This window comes from Dermacentor variabilis, chromosome 1 (assembly GCF_050947875.1).
Source record: "Dermacentor variabilis isolate Ectoservices chromosome 1, ASM5094787v1, whole genome shotgun sequence".
NCBI classification, from domain to species: domain Eukaryota; kingdom Metazoa; phylum Arthropoda; class Arachnida; order Ixodida; family Ixodidae; genus Dermacentor; species Dermacentor variabilis.
This window is the reverse complement of record NC_134568.1, coordinates 83,979,957-84,000,198: the sequence shown is the minus strand read 5'-3', so window position 1 is coordinate 84,000,198 and position 20,242 is coordinate 83,979,957. Positions and strand designations below refer to the sequence as shown.

The 20,242-nt window shown below is 42.0% G+C and overlaps 1 protein-coding gene across 4 annotated transcripts in view; it reads left to right on the top strand.

Moving 5' to 3' along the window:
• The window catches only part of for (cGMP-dependent protein kinase for), a 207,576-nt gene extending 187,531 nt beyond the window's left edge, over positions 1 to 20,045 (top strand). For 3 of the 4 annotated variants that reach the window (XM_075690819.1, XM_075690791.1, XM_075690799.1), the window contains exons 13-18: positions 3,504 to 3,645; positions 4,014 to 4,177; positions 5,749 to 5,871; positions 14,823 to 14,885; positions 15,128 to 15,194; positions 16,197 to 20,045. In XM_075690819.1, coding sequence (XP_075546934.1) covers positions 3,504 to 3,645; positions 4,014 to 4,177; positions 5,749 to 5,871; positions 14,823 to 14,885; positions 15,128 to 15,194; positions 16,197 to 16,295 — 658 coding nt within the window. In that variant the 3' untranslated portion in view covers positions 16,296 to 20,045. The other variant, XM_075690809.1, reaches the window with a different exon arrangement.
• The last annotated feature ends 197 nt before the right edge of the window (positions 20,046 to 20,242 follow it).

Genomic DNA, 20,242 nt, shown 5'->3' with positions numbered 1-20,242 from the left:
CAGGCATACAGCATATTTTTTTTGTGCAGGTTCTTTTCTCAGTAGTGCCATGTAATTGTTTAAAGCACAATGAAAGCATCCCAACATTCTGTTCAGGTAATGTTACCCATGTCGCATAAGCACTCTCATTGAAGGCACTCAGCATTAGAACTTTACTAGCTGGTTTGTGAAGGTAGAAATCCAGCACTGCTTAATGAAGTGTGGTTCACTTGTTGTGGGAGTGAGCTAGTGGTTATTGCTGCACTTACGGAGGTGGCTACAACTGTTATTCAATACAAATGGGCCTGGGCAATTGTTAAACAATGAGAGGGCTCGGCAACCAAGCAGACTGCTCGTGTGACGCGTGTGACGTGGTTATAGCCAACTTAACCCTTCATAAATATACAAAGGTTCAGAGACCTAGTATTATTTACTTGCATTATAGGGACTATAAACGCAAAAACCAAGTTAAACTAAAATAATAGAATATCCTAGACAGCAAGAGACACTGCTTTCAGTGCAAATTGTGCTCAACAGGCTAGGAGGTAGTGTCAACGTCCAGTACAGATGTAAACATAGCAATCATTTTCACATCAAACCAGGCATTGTACGAGGGCAGTCCCCAAAAAAAAGGTCTGCTATTTTTTGGGGACGTAGAGAAACTGTTAATACGCTTGTTGGCCACGCTGTTGTGAGTGGCGCTTCCTAAATAAGCACGCACACCCTTCGCTCGGATGCTGGTGCTCAGTCTTGGCTTGGCAGCCATTCAAAGTGGAACTCCCATTGAACACTACTGCCAAGTGCGAAGTTCGCGCAGTTATTTGATTTTTGAATGCAAAAAGCGTTAAACCGGTTGAAATTCATCGCCAATTGACAGAAGTGTATAGACAGTCATGCATGGACATCAAAAACGTTTGCAAGGGGTGTAGAGAGTTTACAGCCAATTGTACTGAAATTCACAACAAAGAAAGAAGCGGTAAGCCATCAATTTCTGATGAGACCGTTGCGAAGGTTGAGGAAATCAAGCGTGAAGATTGGAGAATCACTCTGGATGCTCTCTACATTTTGGTTCCTGAAATTTTCTGAAGCACGATGCACAGGATTTTAGCAAAAAAAATTATAATATCGGAAGGTGTGTGCAAGATGAATACCGCGTATGCTGACAAAAAATCACAAACGATAACGAGTTGATTCTTCCCACACATTTCTTTGCCGCTATACAGACAAAAGGACAATTTCTGGGACTTGATTGTCACAGGTGACGAAACTTGGGCATTACACTTTATGCCTGAAACAAAACAACAGTCACGTGAGTGGGGGCATCCCTCTTCGCCGAAACCGCAAAAATTCGAACACAGTCTGCCGGTAAAGTCGTGGCAACAGCGTTTTGGGACTGGAAGGGGTTACTGTTGGTCGACTTTCTGCCTGCTGGGACCACAATAAACGCTGACAGGTACTGTGAAACACTGAAAAAACTCAGAAGGGCAATTCAGAACTGGAGAAGAGGAATGTTGAGCAATGGCGTTAGCATGCTCCACGACAACGCCCATCTAAACGTCGCTCATCAAACCATCGATCTCCTGCAAAACTTTGGTCGGAACGTCTTTACCCACCCACCATACAGTCCAGACTTGGCACCAAGTGACTGCCACCTGTTCCCTAAGTTGGAACATTTGTCTGGATGGTGGTTTCGCTCCGACGACGAGATGAAAGATGAGGTTCAATGCTTCTTCAAGGACATGGTGGCGAGCTGGTGTGACATGGGCATTGTAAAATTGCCACAGCATCTATAAAAATGCATCAACCGAAATAGCAACAGTTAATTTCCTTTCCCTTTATCCTCTGCTAGCTTCAACACTAGTTAAGGAGGGAAGGTGTCTAAGGTCCGAAGTCGGCGCCCCTCGATGACTCGAGTGCACAGTGGCAGCACGAAGGAAGAGCCATTGTCCGGTAAAGAGACGCTTTAATCATACGCCAAGGTGTCTGTCCGGGTCCAAGCCCAAACCTCGGCTCTCCCCACACAACCAAAACATGATTTTTTAAACCCTCAGTTGCACAAAAGAGTCACAAACCATCCAATCACACATGCAGGTTCGCCCCATTGCAGCCAATAGCACAACAACCTTCATGACCCACACATCATTGGTGGAAACAGTGGCACACTTTACAACATGCAAGGGGATAGGTTTGCTCAGAGACACGTGTCATCTCCCTCTCCCCTACATTAGGCTCTGAGTATCAGCCTTGATGTCCTCCTCTTCTCTCCCGCCACGCAAGCTGCGAGAATGCTTCCACGAAACCACGGCTTATTGATGGCATGTCTGCCGGACAGTGGGCTGCTTTGCCAGTACTAAGAAAACTCGGTCCCCCGTGTAGCTGTAGGCCGGTTCTCTTGAACGCTCCAAACACCATAATTGGGACCCAATGGCGGTCGCACACAAAAGCATTCATCGGTCGTAGCCGGCTAAGTGGGCGTAAAAATACTGCCGTTTTCACAAGGCATTTTCAAAAGGCACGTGCGGATGCCAAACAATGACACTCAAACCGGATGGGCATGTTTCGCGTCGCCTACTTTCCGTGACTACGCTTCCCCGTCTGGCCCCACAAACAAAGCGCAGTCGTGACCGAGAAAGTCAACGAGACATGTGGAAAGCGCGTGGACGTTAGCGGTGGCAGTGACTCCAAGCACTCCCCTTCCTCTTATCTTCACGCACGTCTCCCCGAATGCTCCCATTCAGCTCAGCTCGGACTGTCTCCCTTAAGCCGATTTCTTTCCACGGGTGGGTGTCTCTTGCATTCCCTCTTTGCGGAACCGACCTGCATCCTTTGTTTCCGGTCATTGGCCGATACAGCAGTGTGTGAAATCGTCATGCGCCTGCTGTACTCGCATAAACTGGGCAATGCAACAACAGCAACACCAACTCCATAACCTCAAGCTGACTGCAACTATGAGAAAAATAAAGCATTCTTCAACCTTTAAAATGATGTAACTACCATGTAGTAAATAAATGGTTGTTTCTATATCTAAAATTATACAAGACTTTACTTTTGGGATTACCCTTGTATAGTAGGTGCTGGCAGAGGGTTGGTCGCAGCCAATCTGTTCCTGCATCATCATGACTTGCCAGTTCATCTCCTGTAAACTCTTGTGTTTGCAGGCTGGGGCTGTGCACTCCCCATGGAGGCACCACCTTCTTTTTCATTAACTATCATTACATTTTTCTTCTGTTGTTGACAGGAGGCACTGGTTTTCATTGATGTAATGTGACCTTTTCACTTTCTTGTGTTGATTTTGCAATTTTGTCTGGACATGCAAATGAAGGAATTATGCTGTTTATTTCCAAGTTTCTTTTCAAAGAAAACACTTTTCTTTGCCACACAAACACAAAAACAATTGCAGACACCCTCAGCCCTTCTTTTGTAGCGTAAACGAGGAATGTTCAGAAGTTGTGTTTATAGTGCCACATATGCCTTGTGCTGTCATCAGTATTTGTCAGCTGACTCGAGTACTGTCGTTACTGCAGTGGCAACTTTGATGACAACACTACAAGGTTCTACACAGCTTGCGTTGTGGAGGCCTTTGACTACCTGCATGCAAGGAATATTATTTACCGTGATCTCAAGCCAGAGAACATGCTGCTTGATGTCCAAGGATACATCAAACTGGTATGCACTTATTAGTGTATTCCACACTGTCTCTGTCGATTACAATGCTTCCTATGTGTCAATTTATGCTGTGGACTTTCATTTATAATTTGTTTTAGAATTACTGGATGGCCATTATCATTTTTAAGCCGTTTAATAAAAGTGCAGAGTGTTTTTTTTTTAAGAAATTGGATATTTGTGCTTCAGTTCTTCTTTCTTTTTTTAGGCTATGTGTATAATTTACGTTGTATGCCAGTCTTGTACTCAGCGATTACAGGCAGCTCTATTATAGTGCAGCCATCTTTTCTGAGGACTGAGCCATGTGAATAGCATTCTCGTGACATAGTATTGACATCACATGTTTAACTGGCTAATTCGCACGTATGCAGGTGGACTTTGGCTTTGCCAAGAAATTGGTGAACGGGCGTAAGACGTGGACTTTCTGTGGCACACCTGAGTACGTTGCTCCTGAGGTGATCTTGAACCGAGGGCATGACATCTCGGCAGACTACTGGTCCCTGGGAGTGCTCATGTTTGAGCTGCTTACTGGCGCGTGAGTTGGCTGTCCTACTCTCTCTGGCTTTGTGCTCCAACTCATAACATCAATCAGTCTTGTTAAGGTACTGAACAAACAGTGCTAACAATAGGTCTATGAGAAAATGAGGATGCGGGTGCTCATTGCCCGTGTTGTAATCTTCTCGTAGTTCTGTTGTCTTCACTGTTTGTTCAGTATGTCGATGTTCATCCGACTAGCCGAAATTAGCACTCTTATTGATGTTTATGTCACAGAAGCAAATAGGCCACGGGCCCGGTGTTTAAAAGCACTGTTTCCGTATCGGAAATTCATAGTGTGGCTCTCTCAGCTTACCTAGAATATGTTTCTAAAGGAATTTGGTGATTTGCCTAGTCAGTAAATAAGGAAATAGGCTTTTGGTGGCAAATTTTTCATGTTTATTTTGGCTCATTTTGCCTGTCCTATGGTATGTGCTTTCACTGATAATTATTGCAAAAAAAAAGAAAGAAGAAGCATGTGCTTTGAATCATTTGTTATGTAAAACAAAATGTCTCGTAACATTATTTACATTACTCCCCTTCTCAAGAAAGAAAGCACAAATTTCAATTTGAATATGATCTGCAACTTGCACCAGCACTGAAGCGTTATTCCATTTTGTATCTTCTTTTTTCCTTGCTTTGGATAAACTTTTTGGCATGAAGACAAATTTGGCAGTCAGCTGGAGCAGTGCCCATGATCTGATATAAACATCTGTTGTGCAAGACTAGACAGAGGTGAAAGAGGTGGCAGTTACTGCTCACCTAGCAATAGCTTAGTAGTACATGCTCAAAGTGTAAACAAAATGTTATTGTGCACCAAATAGATGTCCTTTATGCACTTGGTAGTGCTTTGTGGTAGTGATTATTGCTCTCGTAGTGGTCAGTGCTTTATGTCCCAGTGAATTGATTAGTTTAATTTTCCCTGTTTCCATCAGTAATTCACGGGCTGTATTCTTGATTGCTCACTTTAGGAATATCACTTTGAGTTTGCATCAGTTGAATAAGCCAACAGGAGGGCATATGACAGAAGGAATGGCACACCTATCCGTGCCATTTTCAATTGTGTAACACTCGAGTTTAGTACTATATTTACAGGGTGCCCATTGCTACAGCGAGTTGTTGCATTAGATACTACATAGAGCAGTTTAGCAAGTTCAGTAGCCTCCCTGCTGTGGCATTGGTTATACCCGTACAGTTTCTTGTTTGACTGCTTAGCTGCCAGAGTAAAAGCAATCAAGAAGTTCCCATGCAGATCTTGCTGCTAAAAAACAAAGGCAGCAATAACTTTTGAGTCACATTGCCTACGTGTGTACACAAGCATTCACCGTCCAATTTTTAAGTTGCTTTCCATTCGTCATTTCTTAAGTCTTTTGCTATTTAAAATTTGTTCACTAGTGTAATAAGTGTGTGACCATGCTGCAAGAGTGAAAGCATTTGTGTGGGGCTGGCTGGTAATTGGAGGCATTGCTTTCACCAATCTTGCAATTGCTTGCTAGGAGAACACCAAGGGCTCATGAACATTGTTTATGAGGCCGAAGCAAGCAAAAATACGCATATGTTCTTGTGTTGCAGACCTCCATTTACGGACCCTGATTTCATGAAGACCTACAACATCATTTTGAAAGGGATTGATGCTATAGACTTCCCACGGTGCATCACACGCAATGCAACAGCGCTTATCAAGAAGTTGTGCAGGTAAGGGCAGTTAGAGTGTTGGCACTCACTATACTCACTGGTTGTATCAGTAAATTAAACTTAACTTTGCATAGAGACTGAACTAATCAAGGTAGCTAGTCCCGTTTGCAATAAAGTACTTTGGGTGTGTCCGTCTTTCCCAGTACCTGCACTCGTTCAGCATGTTCTGTGAGAATTGCAATTTAATGTATTGCCCTCATGCATTCTTTCTTTCATGGCTTTCTTAAGTTATGTGGAAAGGCATACTAATTTTAATGAATGCCCCCATATTAGAGATGTTTGAAGCAACCTTAATGCCATCACTACTTATCACAACATGACGTGCCAATCATTGCAGTTACGGGCCACCCAGAAATTATGATTTTTATCATTTGTTTGTTTGTTTAAACATGCTGCCAATCCTGTACAGTATTTTTGCATGAAGGGCACAAGAACTTTTGAGCATAATACAACAGAACACAATGAATAAAAAATAAGGTTGTTTGAGTGAAGAAATTTCCAAATCGAATTGAATAATAATATTCGAGAAAATTGGCATTCAAATATTGGATAAAATATCAAATATTTTATTCGTTTTGCACTGAATGTAATATAAAAGTTGTGTGCTGTCCTTTTGGTAAAAGTGCTCATTTATATTACTGTATTTGGTATGTGTAATCTCATGGACAGTTGAATGTCTGGTCTACTGAAAAGCTAAACTGTAAACGAGAAACAACTGAAAAGTGATCGTATCTTGTGCACTATGACAATGACAGTAATAATACAAAGAAACAACATGTCACAAGATGCATGTACTACTAATGTATGTTTGTTGAAGGAATATAGTGTGCTTCAGCACAGCATATTGTTTTAAAGAAATGCAAACATGGTGAAACTGGCTAAATAGTAATGAATTGCCCTACAGAAATCCAGACAACAAATTCACAGGCTACCTAAAAACCAGGCAATCTTTTTGAACGATTGCAAATTATTGAGCAGAAGTTACGTTCCTCCTGCATTTGCTAAGGAGCTGGCCTCTCTGCAGAACAACAGCGGCTCTCCAACAGTATAATCATTCGGAACAGTGACTGCTTGCATTGATCTTTATCCTTGTAGACTCCAATAGGCATTCTTATCACTTTTATTCAAATAGACAGGTATATTCAGCAAGTCTTAATCATGAAATCATATTTATTTTATAATGTAGCGAAGTGATGCAGCTGTTAGTGTTCTAACGCATCAACACACTAGGGAAAATGACGATGAAGGGTGAAGAGCTCCAGCAGGGGCAAGTGCAGATCCGCAGGTATGAAGACGACGAGAGGTATCATTTGGGTAACTAGGTTTGTAAACTCGGCATTTGCTTTAAGTTTACACTGTACACATATTTACATGCAAAACGATGTCATACCTGTCGTCGACAGCCTGCCTGACCAGCCTGGTGCCGTTGTCAGATTGGAAGAGGACTTGGCACCCGGAGGTACTGCGTCCCAGAACTTACATGCACTCATCAACCCAACATCATTAGCTATATTGACCCCGGCGCTCCCCGTCTACCCGGATTGACTGGGTGGGGGCTTTGGTTCGGGCCAATGGTCCTTCCCGGACAAGGGGGCTGCTATGGTGCAGCACAACTGAGCTACTGCACTCAACACACAAACAGCCATGTCGGTCTTACAGGACACGAGCCTGACAGACCCTCGGATTGCCTTAACACAAAAGAGGTTAAAGTATACAACCATGGAGATCACCCATGGAGTTGGGTGCTAAGAAAAAAGGAAGTAAAGTTTCGAGTCAGGAGCATATCCGAGTTAAGAGCGACCTGGGTCCACCTGACGTGTAGTGCAGTAGCCACGATGCCCAGGTCGGGAATTCCGAGTCCACCTTTATCCCTGGGCAACTGAAGCACCTGCCGAACTACACAACCAGTTGTCCCTTTCCGGAGGAAATGAAAGAGGACTTTTTCCAAGATAAGCTTGGTTCGGAAACGAAAGAGGACCCTTTCCAAGATTAGCTTGGTTCGGGTTGGAACAGGAGACACATGTAAGGAAGGAAAACAGAAATGTACGTATGTAAGTAAGGAAAACAGAAGTGAGCGAAGAATTGTTGCTCGAGCCATCAATGGACATGAAAATGAGCTGAATTTCTGAATCCTGGTTTCAAACTTCTCTTTTGCTTGCTGCCAGTTTTCAGCATACAGACCGTCTGGGTCGAATTGGAAACCTAGAATGCGCAGCCGTGTTTTCACGAGAAGACCATGAACGGGCTGCAGAATGGACAGTCCCGTGATGAAGTGGCGCCATGAACTGCTGTCACCTTGCTCACTGCTCCAACTACTCAGAGCCCTTCCTCAAATAAGTTTCTGCAGCATCCAAGGGACCCGCGGACTGGCAGGAGGCGCAGGCTTCTCCACCAATGGTCTACTCCAACCAATCAGACAGGCCGACAAGATCCAATAGGGGCCAGTGTTTAGGCGACCAAAAATGGTTGCGAAAACACCCCGCACACACCACCAATTAGCCCATGGACAATTAAACTCAAGTGCGTCCCTTACCGCTTGGCTCCTCTCCCCTATCCCCACCATTCTTTCTCCCCTACTCTTTTTATCCCTTTCCTCCACCCATACAGCGCTGTGGAGGTGCCCTCACACGAGAGGCAGTAACGTCGCTGTACTTTTCCCGTTCTGCAATTAACACATCACTCGTACACTAATTAATCTTTGCCCCCTGACACACCCGAGCATAAGAAGACCGCGCGACACGTGCACGAAGTGACTGTCAGGTACGGCGGCGTCGGCCGGGCGGGAACACATGCCGGAAGCACCATCGCGGTCATTCCCCGCGCAAAGGCACAAACGACGGCACGCTCAATTTATTATTCCGATACGAGCAAATCTCCGCCGGGGTCGTCGCATGCCACATTCACAGCTATAGCCGTCAAACCTATTGCGTTAAGCATCTTTACCTATCTGTTTTACCGCGCGTGGTGCGATTGGCAGCGTACTGCACGCTTTTAGCAGGCGATGATCCAAACGCGCTGCCCCCTGCTGCAGGCGGCGCGATTTGGGCATCACATTTCGCTTCGGTGGCAAGGTGGGCGGCATCCAGTATCACCCTCTTAAAACACCATGCGATAGAACAACAAAACGTGTCCCGGGCCGCCAGACCACCACCAGCTCCACACGCGTAGGCGTCTCGTGCCGCAGCGATCCGCACCACGCTTCGCATTACGTAGATGTCAACAATAGTTGAGACTCAAATTTGTTTACTTACTTATAATCGTACGCTTTCCCGGTTAGTGCGTTTTTTCTTGCGCATTTTTTCTAAAACGTATGAACAACATTCTATTGTATAAGGTGAGGGTGCAGTTTGGGGACCCGAGAAAAAGAAATGAAGTATGCACACTAATACAATTTGATATAGATTAGCTGATGGCTTATTAGGACTCTGTGGTGATTGCCTAGAATACTGTATATTTAGAAGCCTGCAGAATAATTGGTGTGGGTTATATCCAAATGTCGCCTTTGGGTGTGACTTCATGACCGTGTGAATTTTGCCCTATGGTATGGCTTAATGGCAGCATGCGGCACACTGCAAAGCCGCACTGTGAGGAAAAATCCGTGCTGCCATGAAGTCGCATCTCAAGGCGAAATTCGCATACGCCCCGCACTCCGCCTTTACTGCTAAATTATTCAAATTCTCGGTGCAGGTTATACACGAAAAAATATGCCACTGCCTCACCTGCCAAGGTGTATTAGTTGCTACAGTTTGCTCTGCTGTCTAAAATCTGTATCACTAGAAATGTCAGGCTGCTGCCACCTTATGAACCAGTAACTGAATCTATCAGCCTAGCACATAAGATGGGGTGTGACTTGGAGGCTAAGAATTCTGGGAAAAATAACTCTCCTTATATTCAAATAAATACGGTATTTCAATCCGGTATTTCAATCAAATATGAATTGAATAGCCAAGGCTATTTTATTCATATTTAAAATTTTGAACATTTGCATACCTCTACACCTCTAATAAGAAGTCACACAGTATGATCTAGAGTAGTACAAGGGACTAGAAAAACAATACTAGTTTAACAAACACAGGGTAGCAGGTCTACTGAATACATGGTAGCATGACAATATATTTTACAAAACAGTACTCGGTAGCCAACAAACTTATAAATGCATAACGACACACCAAGAATGACAAATCTAATACTACTGATTTTACACTTTTGAGTTGATAAGCATAGGTAGTAAAGCGAAAAGAAAAAGTAGTATTTGTGAGTAAGCTTGGAATGTAGATTTAAGATGTCATTAAGTGTCTTTGTTTACCATCAAGTTAATTTTGTTTCTACCATAAAATTATAAAGGATGCAATAAAAGTGAGCAGTGTTTTAATATTGCTTTTGCACTTTGCCCTAGAGGTAAGTTTTAGCATTTGCAAAGTTGCAGTTTTTATTTTTTTATTGATATTATTTGAACTTTCATTTTTCCTCTTTCATTTCTGTGCAGTTTGTGACATGAAACGTAATAGACATGTATATATTAGTGTGTTTTGCACCATCAGACAAACCAGTATATTAATAGTCTTCCATGCTTTCTTAACCATTCCTATAATTTTCTTTCATAAAGTGAACATTTATAGCAGCAGCAACAACCAGTAGTAGTAGTAGCAGTAGTAGTAGTAAGCTCTGAAAAATGTTAAGCCTTGAGGATGACGAGTTGTATAATGAAGTATGTGCCACCATTTTGTTCGAATAATTGGTGCATTATAAGTCGGTACAATGTGCATGTATGTCTACAAAGATGTGTGTGCACGCACCTGATATGCAGTGCACATATCCAGATGTGCATGCTTATGTACTCATACATGGGTGAGCAGTATCACATGGAACAATGATATCTGTTTGCTTGAATGCACAGGGCCAGTGCTTAAAGTCAGGGGGGGGCCTAGGGGGGCCCGGCACCCACTCCATTTTTTAAGGAGGGGCTCGCCCCCCTCCCCCCCCCACCCTTGGCAGGTCAACTGTAGCCCTGCAGCACCCATGCGACAAGTGCGGGAGGTGATTTTGTTGCCAGTAATGCCTTGTGTGGGGCAATTCTAACTCTCCAATTTTTCGATGAATGGTTTAATCGCGATTAACCGGCTGGTGTGGCATGAGCAAAAGCAGTAAAGCAGGCATTGTCGTACAGTTGCTTGCACCTTCCCGAGGCACTGCACATGACTGTCACCACCCTTGTTCAACTAAGATTCTTGGCCTTGCCAAGCATCTTAGTGTGATGAAGGCAGTTCCAGCACATGCATATGTGCACACACACACGCACGTGCATACATACATACGTGCGTACATACATACATACATACATACATACATACATACATACATACATACATACATACATACATACATACATACATACATACATACATACACGGTGTCCTAGCTAACTGCAGCCGGAGTTTAAAAATATGCTGATGCACCCTAAGACAGTGCGACCAAATGCATGTTGTGGACTATTGTATGTAACAAGTCACACTATTTCTTGTGTATGGCTTAATTGCATAATTAGTCAAGATTAATTAACCAACTTCAGAACCAACGAAGTTAGGCAAAAAAATCCAATCGGAAAATTGTAGAGCAGTTTGCAAAATGTCTGATTAAACACTTTCTAACTTTCTGTCTACTAAGTATTGGTGTTTTTCCGCTTGCTGCAGATGCCCACAAAATAAAGATACCACGTGACATGCCTGCTTGCCCACCATGATTACAGCTCCCACAGAAGTTCCGTGTACAAATGAACATAGCATTTAGCCGTGTGTGCTGCCGCTGCGTCTGCTTATCGCTATCATGAACCACCGTGACGGAAGCACATCATCATCATCATCATCATAAGCCTATTTATGTCCACTGCAGGACGAAGACCTCTCCCTACGATCTCCAATTAGCCCTGTCCTGCGCCAACCAATCCCAACTAGCACCCGCAAATTCCCTAATTTCGTCGCACCATCTAGTCTTCTGCCGTCCTCTACTGCGCTTCCCTTCTCTTGGTACCCATTCTGTCACCCTAATGGTCCAACGGTTATCTAATCTGCGCATTACGTGACTTGCCCAGCTCCATTATTTCCTGTTGATGTCAATTGGAATATGGTCTATACCCGTTTGCTCTCTGATGCAAATCGCTCTCTTTCTGTCTCTTAAAGTTATGCCTGGCATTCTTCGTTCCATCGCTCTTTGTGCGGTCCTTAACTTGTTCTTAAGCTTTTTTGTCAGTCTCTGCCCCATATGTCAGCACTGGTAAAATGCACTGATTGTACACCTTCCTTTTCAATGGTAATGGTAAGCTTCCAGTCAGGAGCTGACAATGTCTGCCCTATGCGATCTAAACCATTTTTATTCTTCTATGAATTTCCTTCTCATAATCAGGGTCCCCTGTGATTAATTGACCTAGGTAAATGTACTCCTTCACATACTCTAGAGGCTGACTGGCGATCCTGAACTCTTGTTCCCTTGCCCGGCTATTGTTCATTATGTTTGTCTTTTACATATTAATCTTCAACCCTACTCTTACACTCTCTCTGTTAAGGTCCTCAGACATTTGTTGTAACTCGTCTGCAGTGTTACTGAATATAACACTGTCATCTGCAAACCGAAGGTTGCTGAGATATTCGCCGTCGATCCTTACTGCTAAGCCTTCCCAGTTTAACAGCTTGAATACCTTTTCCAAGCACGCAGTGAATAGCAAAGGAGAAATTATGTCTCCTTACCTGACCCCTTTCTTTATAAGTATCTTCCTACTTTTCTTGTGTAGAATTAAGGTAGCTGTGAATCTCTGCGGATATTTTCCAATATATTTACGTAGGCGCTTTGTACTCCTTGATTATGTGATGCTTCTACGACTGCTGGTATCTCTACTGAATCAAATACATTTTCGTAATCTATGAAAGCCATATAGAGAGGCTGATTGTACTCTGCAGATTTCTCAATTACCTGATTGAGGACATGGATGTGATCCATTGTAGAGTATCCCTTCCTGAAGCCAGCCTGTTCCCTTAATTGACTACTGTTCAGTGTTGCCCTTATTCTACTGCAAATTATCTTGGTGAATATTTTATATAATACTGGGAGTAACCTAATGGTCCTATAATTTTTCAATTCTTTAACGTCTCCCTTTTTCTGAATCATAATAATGTTTGCATTCTTCTCATTTTCTGGGACCCTTGAAGTTGATAGACACTTCGTATAGAGAGCCACCAGTTTTTCAAACATTATGTCTCCTCCATCTTTGACTATATCGACTGTGATTCCATCTTCTCCTGCCTCTTTTCCCCGTTTCATGTCTTGCAAGCTAGTTATAGGAGGAGTCTCTGTTTATAACCTGTTCATTACTACTTCGAATGTAGGTATTGTGGCTGCTTTGGGTACTGTACAGGTCAGTATAGAATTCTTCCTCTTCTTTTACTATGTCTTCGAGATTGCTGATGATATTACCCTGCCTATCTTTCAGTGCATACATCTTAGTTTGTTCGATGCCTAGTTTCCTTCTCACTGTTTTCAGGCTGCGTCCATTTTTTACTGCTTCCTCAGTATGTTTCACGTTATAATTTCGAATATCCCTTATTTCTCCTTGTTGATTAGTTTTGACAATTCTGCGAATCCTATATGACCTCTTGAGTTGGACACTTTCATTTTTTTTTCGTTTTTTTATTAGGTCCTTTGTTACTTGGGAGAGCTTGCCTACTGGTTGCCTTGGTGCCTTGCCTCCCACTTCAGTTGCTGTCTCTGAAGCCAGCCTAGTTACGGTTTGATTCATTACCTCTATGTCATCTTCATCTCTCTTTTCTAAGGCTGCATATTTGTTTACAAGTACCAGCCTGAATTTGTCTGCCTTTACTCTTACTGCCTCTAGGTTGACCTGTTTCTTCTTGACCAATTTTACTCTTTCTCTCTTCAAATTGAGGTGAATCCTAGCCCTCACTTAGGTATGATCACTGCACTTTACCATACCTATAACTTCTACATCCTGCACTAAGCTGGGATTGGCAGAAAGTATGAAATCAATTTAATTTATTGTTTCACCATTAGGGCTTTTCCAAGTCCACTTTCTGTTGTGAAAAAGTTTCCTGAAAAAGGTGTTCATTATTCCCAGCTTATTCCTTTCTGCGAATTCTACCAGCATCTCTCCTCTAGCGTTTCTAGAGTCGACGCTGGAGTTGCCAATTGCTTGTTCACCAGCCTGTTTTTCCCCACTTTTGCATTGAAGTTGCCCATTACTACAGTATACTGAGTTTGCACTTTTCTCATCACTAATTCAACATCTTCATAAAAATGATCTACTTTATCATCATTGTGACTGGATGTTGGGGCGCAGGCTTGTACTACCTTTAATCTATACCTCTTATTAAGTTTGATTACAACTACTGCTATCCTCTCATTAATGCTGTAGAATTCGTCAGTGTTGCCTGCTATGTCCTTATGGATTAGGAATCCTACTCCGCATTGCTTCTTATCTGGGAGACCTCTATAGCAGAGGACATGGCCATTAGTCAGCACTGTATAAACCTCACTTCTTCTAATCTCGCTAAGGCCAGTGATATCCCAAACAATATCTGATAAAAGACATGTTTTTTGCCACAATTGAACACTCATAAAAGGAAGACACATAAAGACAACACGGGTTCTGTTGCAACAGCAGTTCTGTTGCAACAATATCTGATAGTTTATGATAGTTTTGTTTATGCTCGTGCATATGTTTTATTAATGAATCATGTTATGGTGAGTGCTGTGAAGCTTTATTTCAGCAAACCATGTGACTTATGTTGATGATTGTTTATTTTATTTTGGCAAATGTGCATTTCATATTGTCTTCACATGTAGAAACCTTTGGGCCTCCTATTTTAGTCAAGCCTGCAGCAAGTATGATCTGCAACACATGTAGTCAAGGAAACAGCAAAACTAAAGCTGTGAATTTCTTTCAGAGACAACCCAAATGAAAGGCTAGGCTATGGTAAAGGAGGAATCAGGGACATTATGAAACACAAGTAAGTTTGGCAGCCTTGCTTTTGGCCACCTGGTCACAGTGCATATTTTTTTTAAAGTGCCAGCACTTTAATTTTAGCATACAAATATAGTAGTTCCTAACAGTGTCACATTGTTTCATATGAAACTAAAAGCAAATGCAGTAATGCAAATTCATTCATCTGATGAATTAAGCAATGTAGACACTGGTGTGACCTCTATCATGTGTTGAATGGCACATAGCAGGATTCTTTTTCCTTTCCAGGTGGTTTGATGGATTCAATTGGGAAGGCCTCCATACCAGAACATTGAAGCCACCTATAATTCCACAGGTATATGGGCATTTGCTTCCTAACTTAAAATGTGTTTGTAATTTTTCTCATGCAGACTCAACTTAAAATGAGAAACCAACATTTTGTTCCTGTGATCTAATACATACAGAGAATACATATTTCTTTAATGCAAAGCTTTCTTTACCTGCCACCTCGCACCAGTGTACTGACAGGGGTGAAGGGTTGTGTTTGTGGGGTGGCACCCACCAGAGGTCTGCCAATCAAACAATAAACCACAAATAAGACCTGTACATATAATGTCGGCTCATAGGTATCTCTGAAGCCCGCATACCTCTTAATGGAATAGTACATAATATTGAACAGATCCTTTGAATTTCTTAGATTTCTTATATTTGGCCTGCCACATTCTTGGGCCACTGGGTATATGCCTACACTTGGCCATTCACACAGATGTGTATGGGCTACTTTCACACAAGGTGAACAGAAGCTTTAAATGTGTGTATTTACATATGTGTCATACTTCTCTCTGCGTACACCTCTCTTCACTATTGTTCTCTCAACAAACATCATGTCATGAGGAGAGACATTCCCTTTGTCACATTGTGGCATCAACATTTCATGGAGTGCATCTGCATGAACTGGTGTTTGCATTTCAGCATAGCTTGTGAACAATGTAATGCATAAACATGAACATTGCATTACATTAAAGTTTGGCCTGTGTGGGGCATAAATAACATTGTATAATATTGCACATTACATAGGATGAAAACAAACACAGTTGTAGCCATTGTATTAATTTGTGTGGCATTTAATGAGCTGCTTCGTGAAAGCTTTGCTTCACATAGATTCCAGCATGTGCATTAGATCTGCACTTTCTTTTTGTATTTTGTAAAAAGTCAATTTCTAGAGAATTCCTTCTATAAACCGAAAACAAATATTGAGTGTTTTCTGTGCTGTGCTCTAAATACTTGTGTAATCCACAACACAAGTCCTTGTCAAAGTTGAATGGTACCACGTTGAGTCACCTATATTTCTTAACAGGTGCGGCATATGACCGACACGAGCAACTTTGACCGATACCCACCAGACACGGATGGTCCGCCGCCTGATGACATGACAGGGTGGGATGCCAACTTCTGAAACTTAAGACAGAAAGGACTCAGTTTTTCAAACCTTGTGTGTTTTTGCAAATGGACTCTTTCTTGCCAACCGCCGGAACATCCAAGCGGGCCAGTCACTACAGCCTCCAGTGCTCTTCGCCCGTTGTCCTCCTTCGGAACCCGGTAAAATATGTGACCTACTTTCGGACAGAAACACAAGAGTGGTGCGTGCAGCTGCCGAATGATTGTGGTCCCCAGTGAAAAACACCCCATTAAGAAGAGTGTCCTTCCCTACCGGGCACCTCACGACGTGTCACAAGAAGGGCCCTGACTCTAGTCTTTGATGATCATGTCCAAAGACTGCGTCTTGTCTTTGCATCTGGCTGTGGAAGTTGATGCGTCGCGCTGTGGCGCTGTGACGCCAGCTCCTCTGGCTTCGTTTGCAACCACATTGTGACAAGTGTCAGTGAAGTGTGACACTGCTGCACAGCGGTCAAGAAATGAAATGGCCGATCTTGGGGCTTGTTACACTGGTTGAATGGGTAGTCGTGTTTTGAAGGCCAGTAGTAGAAGCTCTCACTGCTGGTCATTCTAGCTGTAGAAGGTATACAGATGCAGCTATATTGGCAATTTAGACCACATGTGGGTAGCAGTAGCTGCATTGACTACAACTAGCAGTTCAGGATCACACAGATCTGTTGTATGCGCAAAACGTTCACCAGCATTCTACTTTTGCGATTTGTCCTGAAAGTGAAAATATGAAGTCATTTGTGAGAAAACTGGCAGCATTATTTCTGAAACCTAAATTGCTTGCTTTTTTCAAATAGTCCCATGGTTTTAACTTAGTTTTCATCATTCTATTTCACTATCACTTCTTGTGCAGTGGGACTCACACCTGCAATGAAGACATATTGTCTTTGCCAGTACAAAATGAGTAACCTTAGAACTTTAGGGAGACTAGTGTTTGAACTGCATGCTGTTAAGCCATGTCTTGTTGGTGGCATGCATGGTTTTGGTTTAAACTCATTGTTTTGATTTTACATTTTTAAATAGTGACTGCCTGTTTGCATGAAACTGCAGCTCCTCATTGTGCTAATCGATGAATTGGGGCAGAGAATGTGCATATGGCAAAGTGCTTTTTTTTTCTTTTTTATTTGTGTAGCAAGGCAAAATGTGACTATCGTGAAAGGGTCAGCTGAAGCAGAAATGAAAAGCGCAAAGGAAAAGAGCCAAATTTAAATATGTTGTTTCACAGCTTCTGAATGGTGGTTTAGATGGTTGCTCTATAAGTGCTACTGCATACTATGCCAAAAATTTGATTATTTTTGGCCCGAATAGTTTGCTTGTTTCATGAAGTGTTGAGAATAGCTTTTCTGTACTCTACTATGCAATAAGCTGTCTGTCTGTTATTGTGCTTCTCCTGTTATATGTTGACAGTACCTTAGAACTTAAATGCCATTCTTTTGTTGGTCTTGTTAATAAGAATGCAGATGTTACAAGCTGTATGGCTTCTATGACTTTGGCATTATTCAGTCTAATCAGCCTGCATTTGAATAGTGACTGCCTCAGAATGTTGAGAATGTGCCACAAAGCTAATGTTTCCATTTATGTAATCACCACAACTGTGCCTCTTGGAATCCCACTATACAAATGTTATGATTGTTTTCATACTTAGTAGCTCACTGCACATAGCAAAAGTTGTGTCTGGGTCAAAGTTTACTGGTTGAAAATTAATATGGAGTCACTTTGACAACAGCTTTCTTAACTGCATGCGATGTGGACAGTATTGAAAGGCAAGGAGGTTTAGGCAAAAAGAGACTTATATGCGGACTACCTTCCAAGTTGTGCTTCTACTTCTAAAGAATCATTTATTACAACATGGAGGCTGCATTTTTGGCGGATTTACGAATGAATTCAGGTGTAACCTGCTCAGCTGGCACATTAAAACTTATATGTGGAGAGCATAATGGAAACAGAAATATACAAGAAGTCCAGTAAGGGAATGGGCTGAGTGCCTTTGATGAGACTTTAAAATCGGAAACATCTTACATGTGCATTGCAATACAAGGTGTGCAACACAATCACTGTGTTTATGGCTTCTTGTTAGTTTGTGTTATCAATGCAGTACTTTTTTAATGAATTATGCACACAGTCAGTAATGATACCACACAACTTGTCTTTACATGTAGAATAGTCAAAAGAATCTGTGCTTAATGTGTGAATTATGCAATGCAGTTCATCATACTTCTGCTGGCATAATGTGCCAGAATAAGGCAGTGTATTATGTATGGATCATTAAGTATTCTTTAAATGGCTACTTTCAGAAAAGATTAAGTTGACCTTATCAAAAATGTTTTAATATTGACTCTGCACCACTGCTTTGAGGTATATGTGGTCGATAAAGACTGGGCTTGAAGGGCAGTGAGCGGTGTTGCTGTTTCTCGATGTAATATTATTTTTACACCGGCTTGCTCAAGTTTTCAAACACAAAAGTAAACATATCCATCTGTGGAGCCTTTGCCATTTGTTTTTCAACATCTCCGTGCCAAAAGCAAAGATTTCGCCTTTGACTATAGTAAAAAACTCCTTTGCAACGATGATTGAATGAAGAGCATGCTATGCATTGTCTATCAACTGCAAACTTTTGTCCACGTGATTAGTGGTGCCTGAATGCATCAGCCATATGTTTTTTCTGTTCATTGTTTTTTTGTTCACTTTACAGTGAATGCAATAATTGCTGCATGTAAGCAAGGTAGTTAATTTTTATATATAAAATACCAAGCTTTATCTCAGTTTTAGCGCAATATTAAGCTTTATTGTTTTGTTGTTGTACAGAGCAGTGTTTTTTTGTGCCTGTTATAACTAGGACACCCTTTATAGGCTTAAAAAATTATCTTTTTTTTCTATTCATGTTCTTGACGTGCATATTAGCAAAATGGGCTTAGTGTGGCTGCTGTATCCTTCATAGCAGTGACATTAAGCACTTTGTCTGAATAATGACATTGTTAGGGGCAAACCAATGCCTCATAGATAATAAAAGAGGCCTGGAAGCTTTGAACTATCACATCATGCTGGTGGGCTGATGTTTTCTATGCTAAGCACCCAGTGAAGAGGACATAACTGTGATAAAAGTGTCACTGCTCTCTTGCCAGTAAGCCCTGTTGAACATGTGGATCATCAGCCTGCTGGTGTGATGTCATGGTTCTATTTCTGCTTTCATAGCGTCATCTATCCTGGACATACTGAAAACAAATCAGGCACATTGCCTCCTCCTGTTTAAATGTCACTAGCCATCTTGTAAATTGCCCTATTTTCCCCTCTCCCAAGGGCAAGACACAGCTAACTGCCGCAAAAGCCCACATCCCTTAAGGTATTTCTGGCTGCACCACTCTTAGCAGGCACAAGTCTGCTGCAGCGCTTGACACTGTCTTTTCTTTTCTTCTGTCTAGCTTACGACATGCTGTTTAAAGTTTCTTTCCGGCTCATTTTCTTTTTCTCTTCGTCTTCTTTTTTTCAGTGATAGTGAAAAAGAGACGAAATCTCAAAGAACTTGCGAATTGATGAATTAAAGTTGTGCTGTTCTGCACATTTATAGAAAAGCATGTCTTAAATGTGGAGGCCATTCAATAAGTGTGCGACCATGTTTCTTTATTTGTATGGCTAGCTTGACTTTCAGGAAAGCTGTGAAATAATCTTCACGGAACTTGTGCCAGAAGAACCGGTGTAATGTCCAAGCGTTTTATGTGGCACCAACTTAGGAGGAAAATAAAGGATTCATATTTTGCTGCCAGGCTGGCCAACTTGTTTTTCTTCATGTGAATGTGCACACCAAGGACAACATAGGGGAACTTGTACTTACTAGTTGAATTAAAGAAATGATAAATTAATGGTAATGAAAGTGGATGAAAAAACAACTTGCCGCAGGTGGGTAATGATCCCACGTTTTCGTATTGCGCGTGCGATGATCGCACGCGTAATGCGAAGACG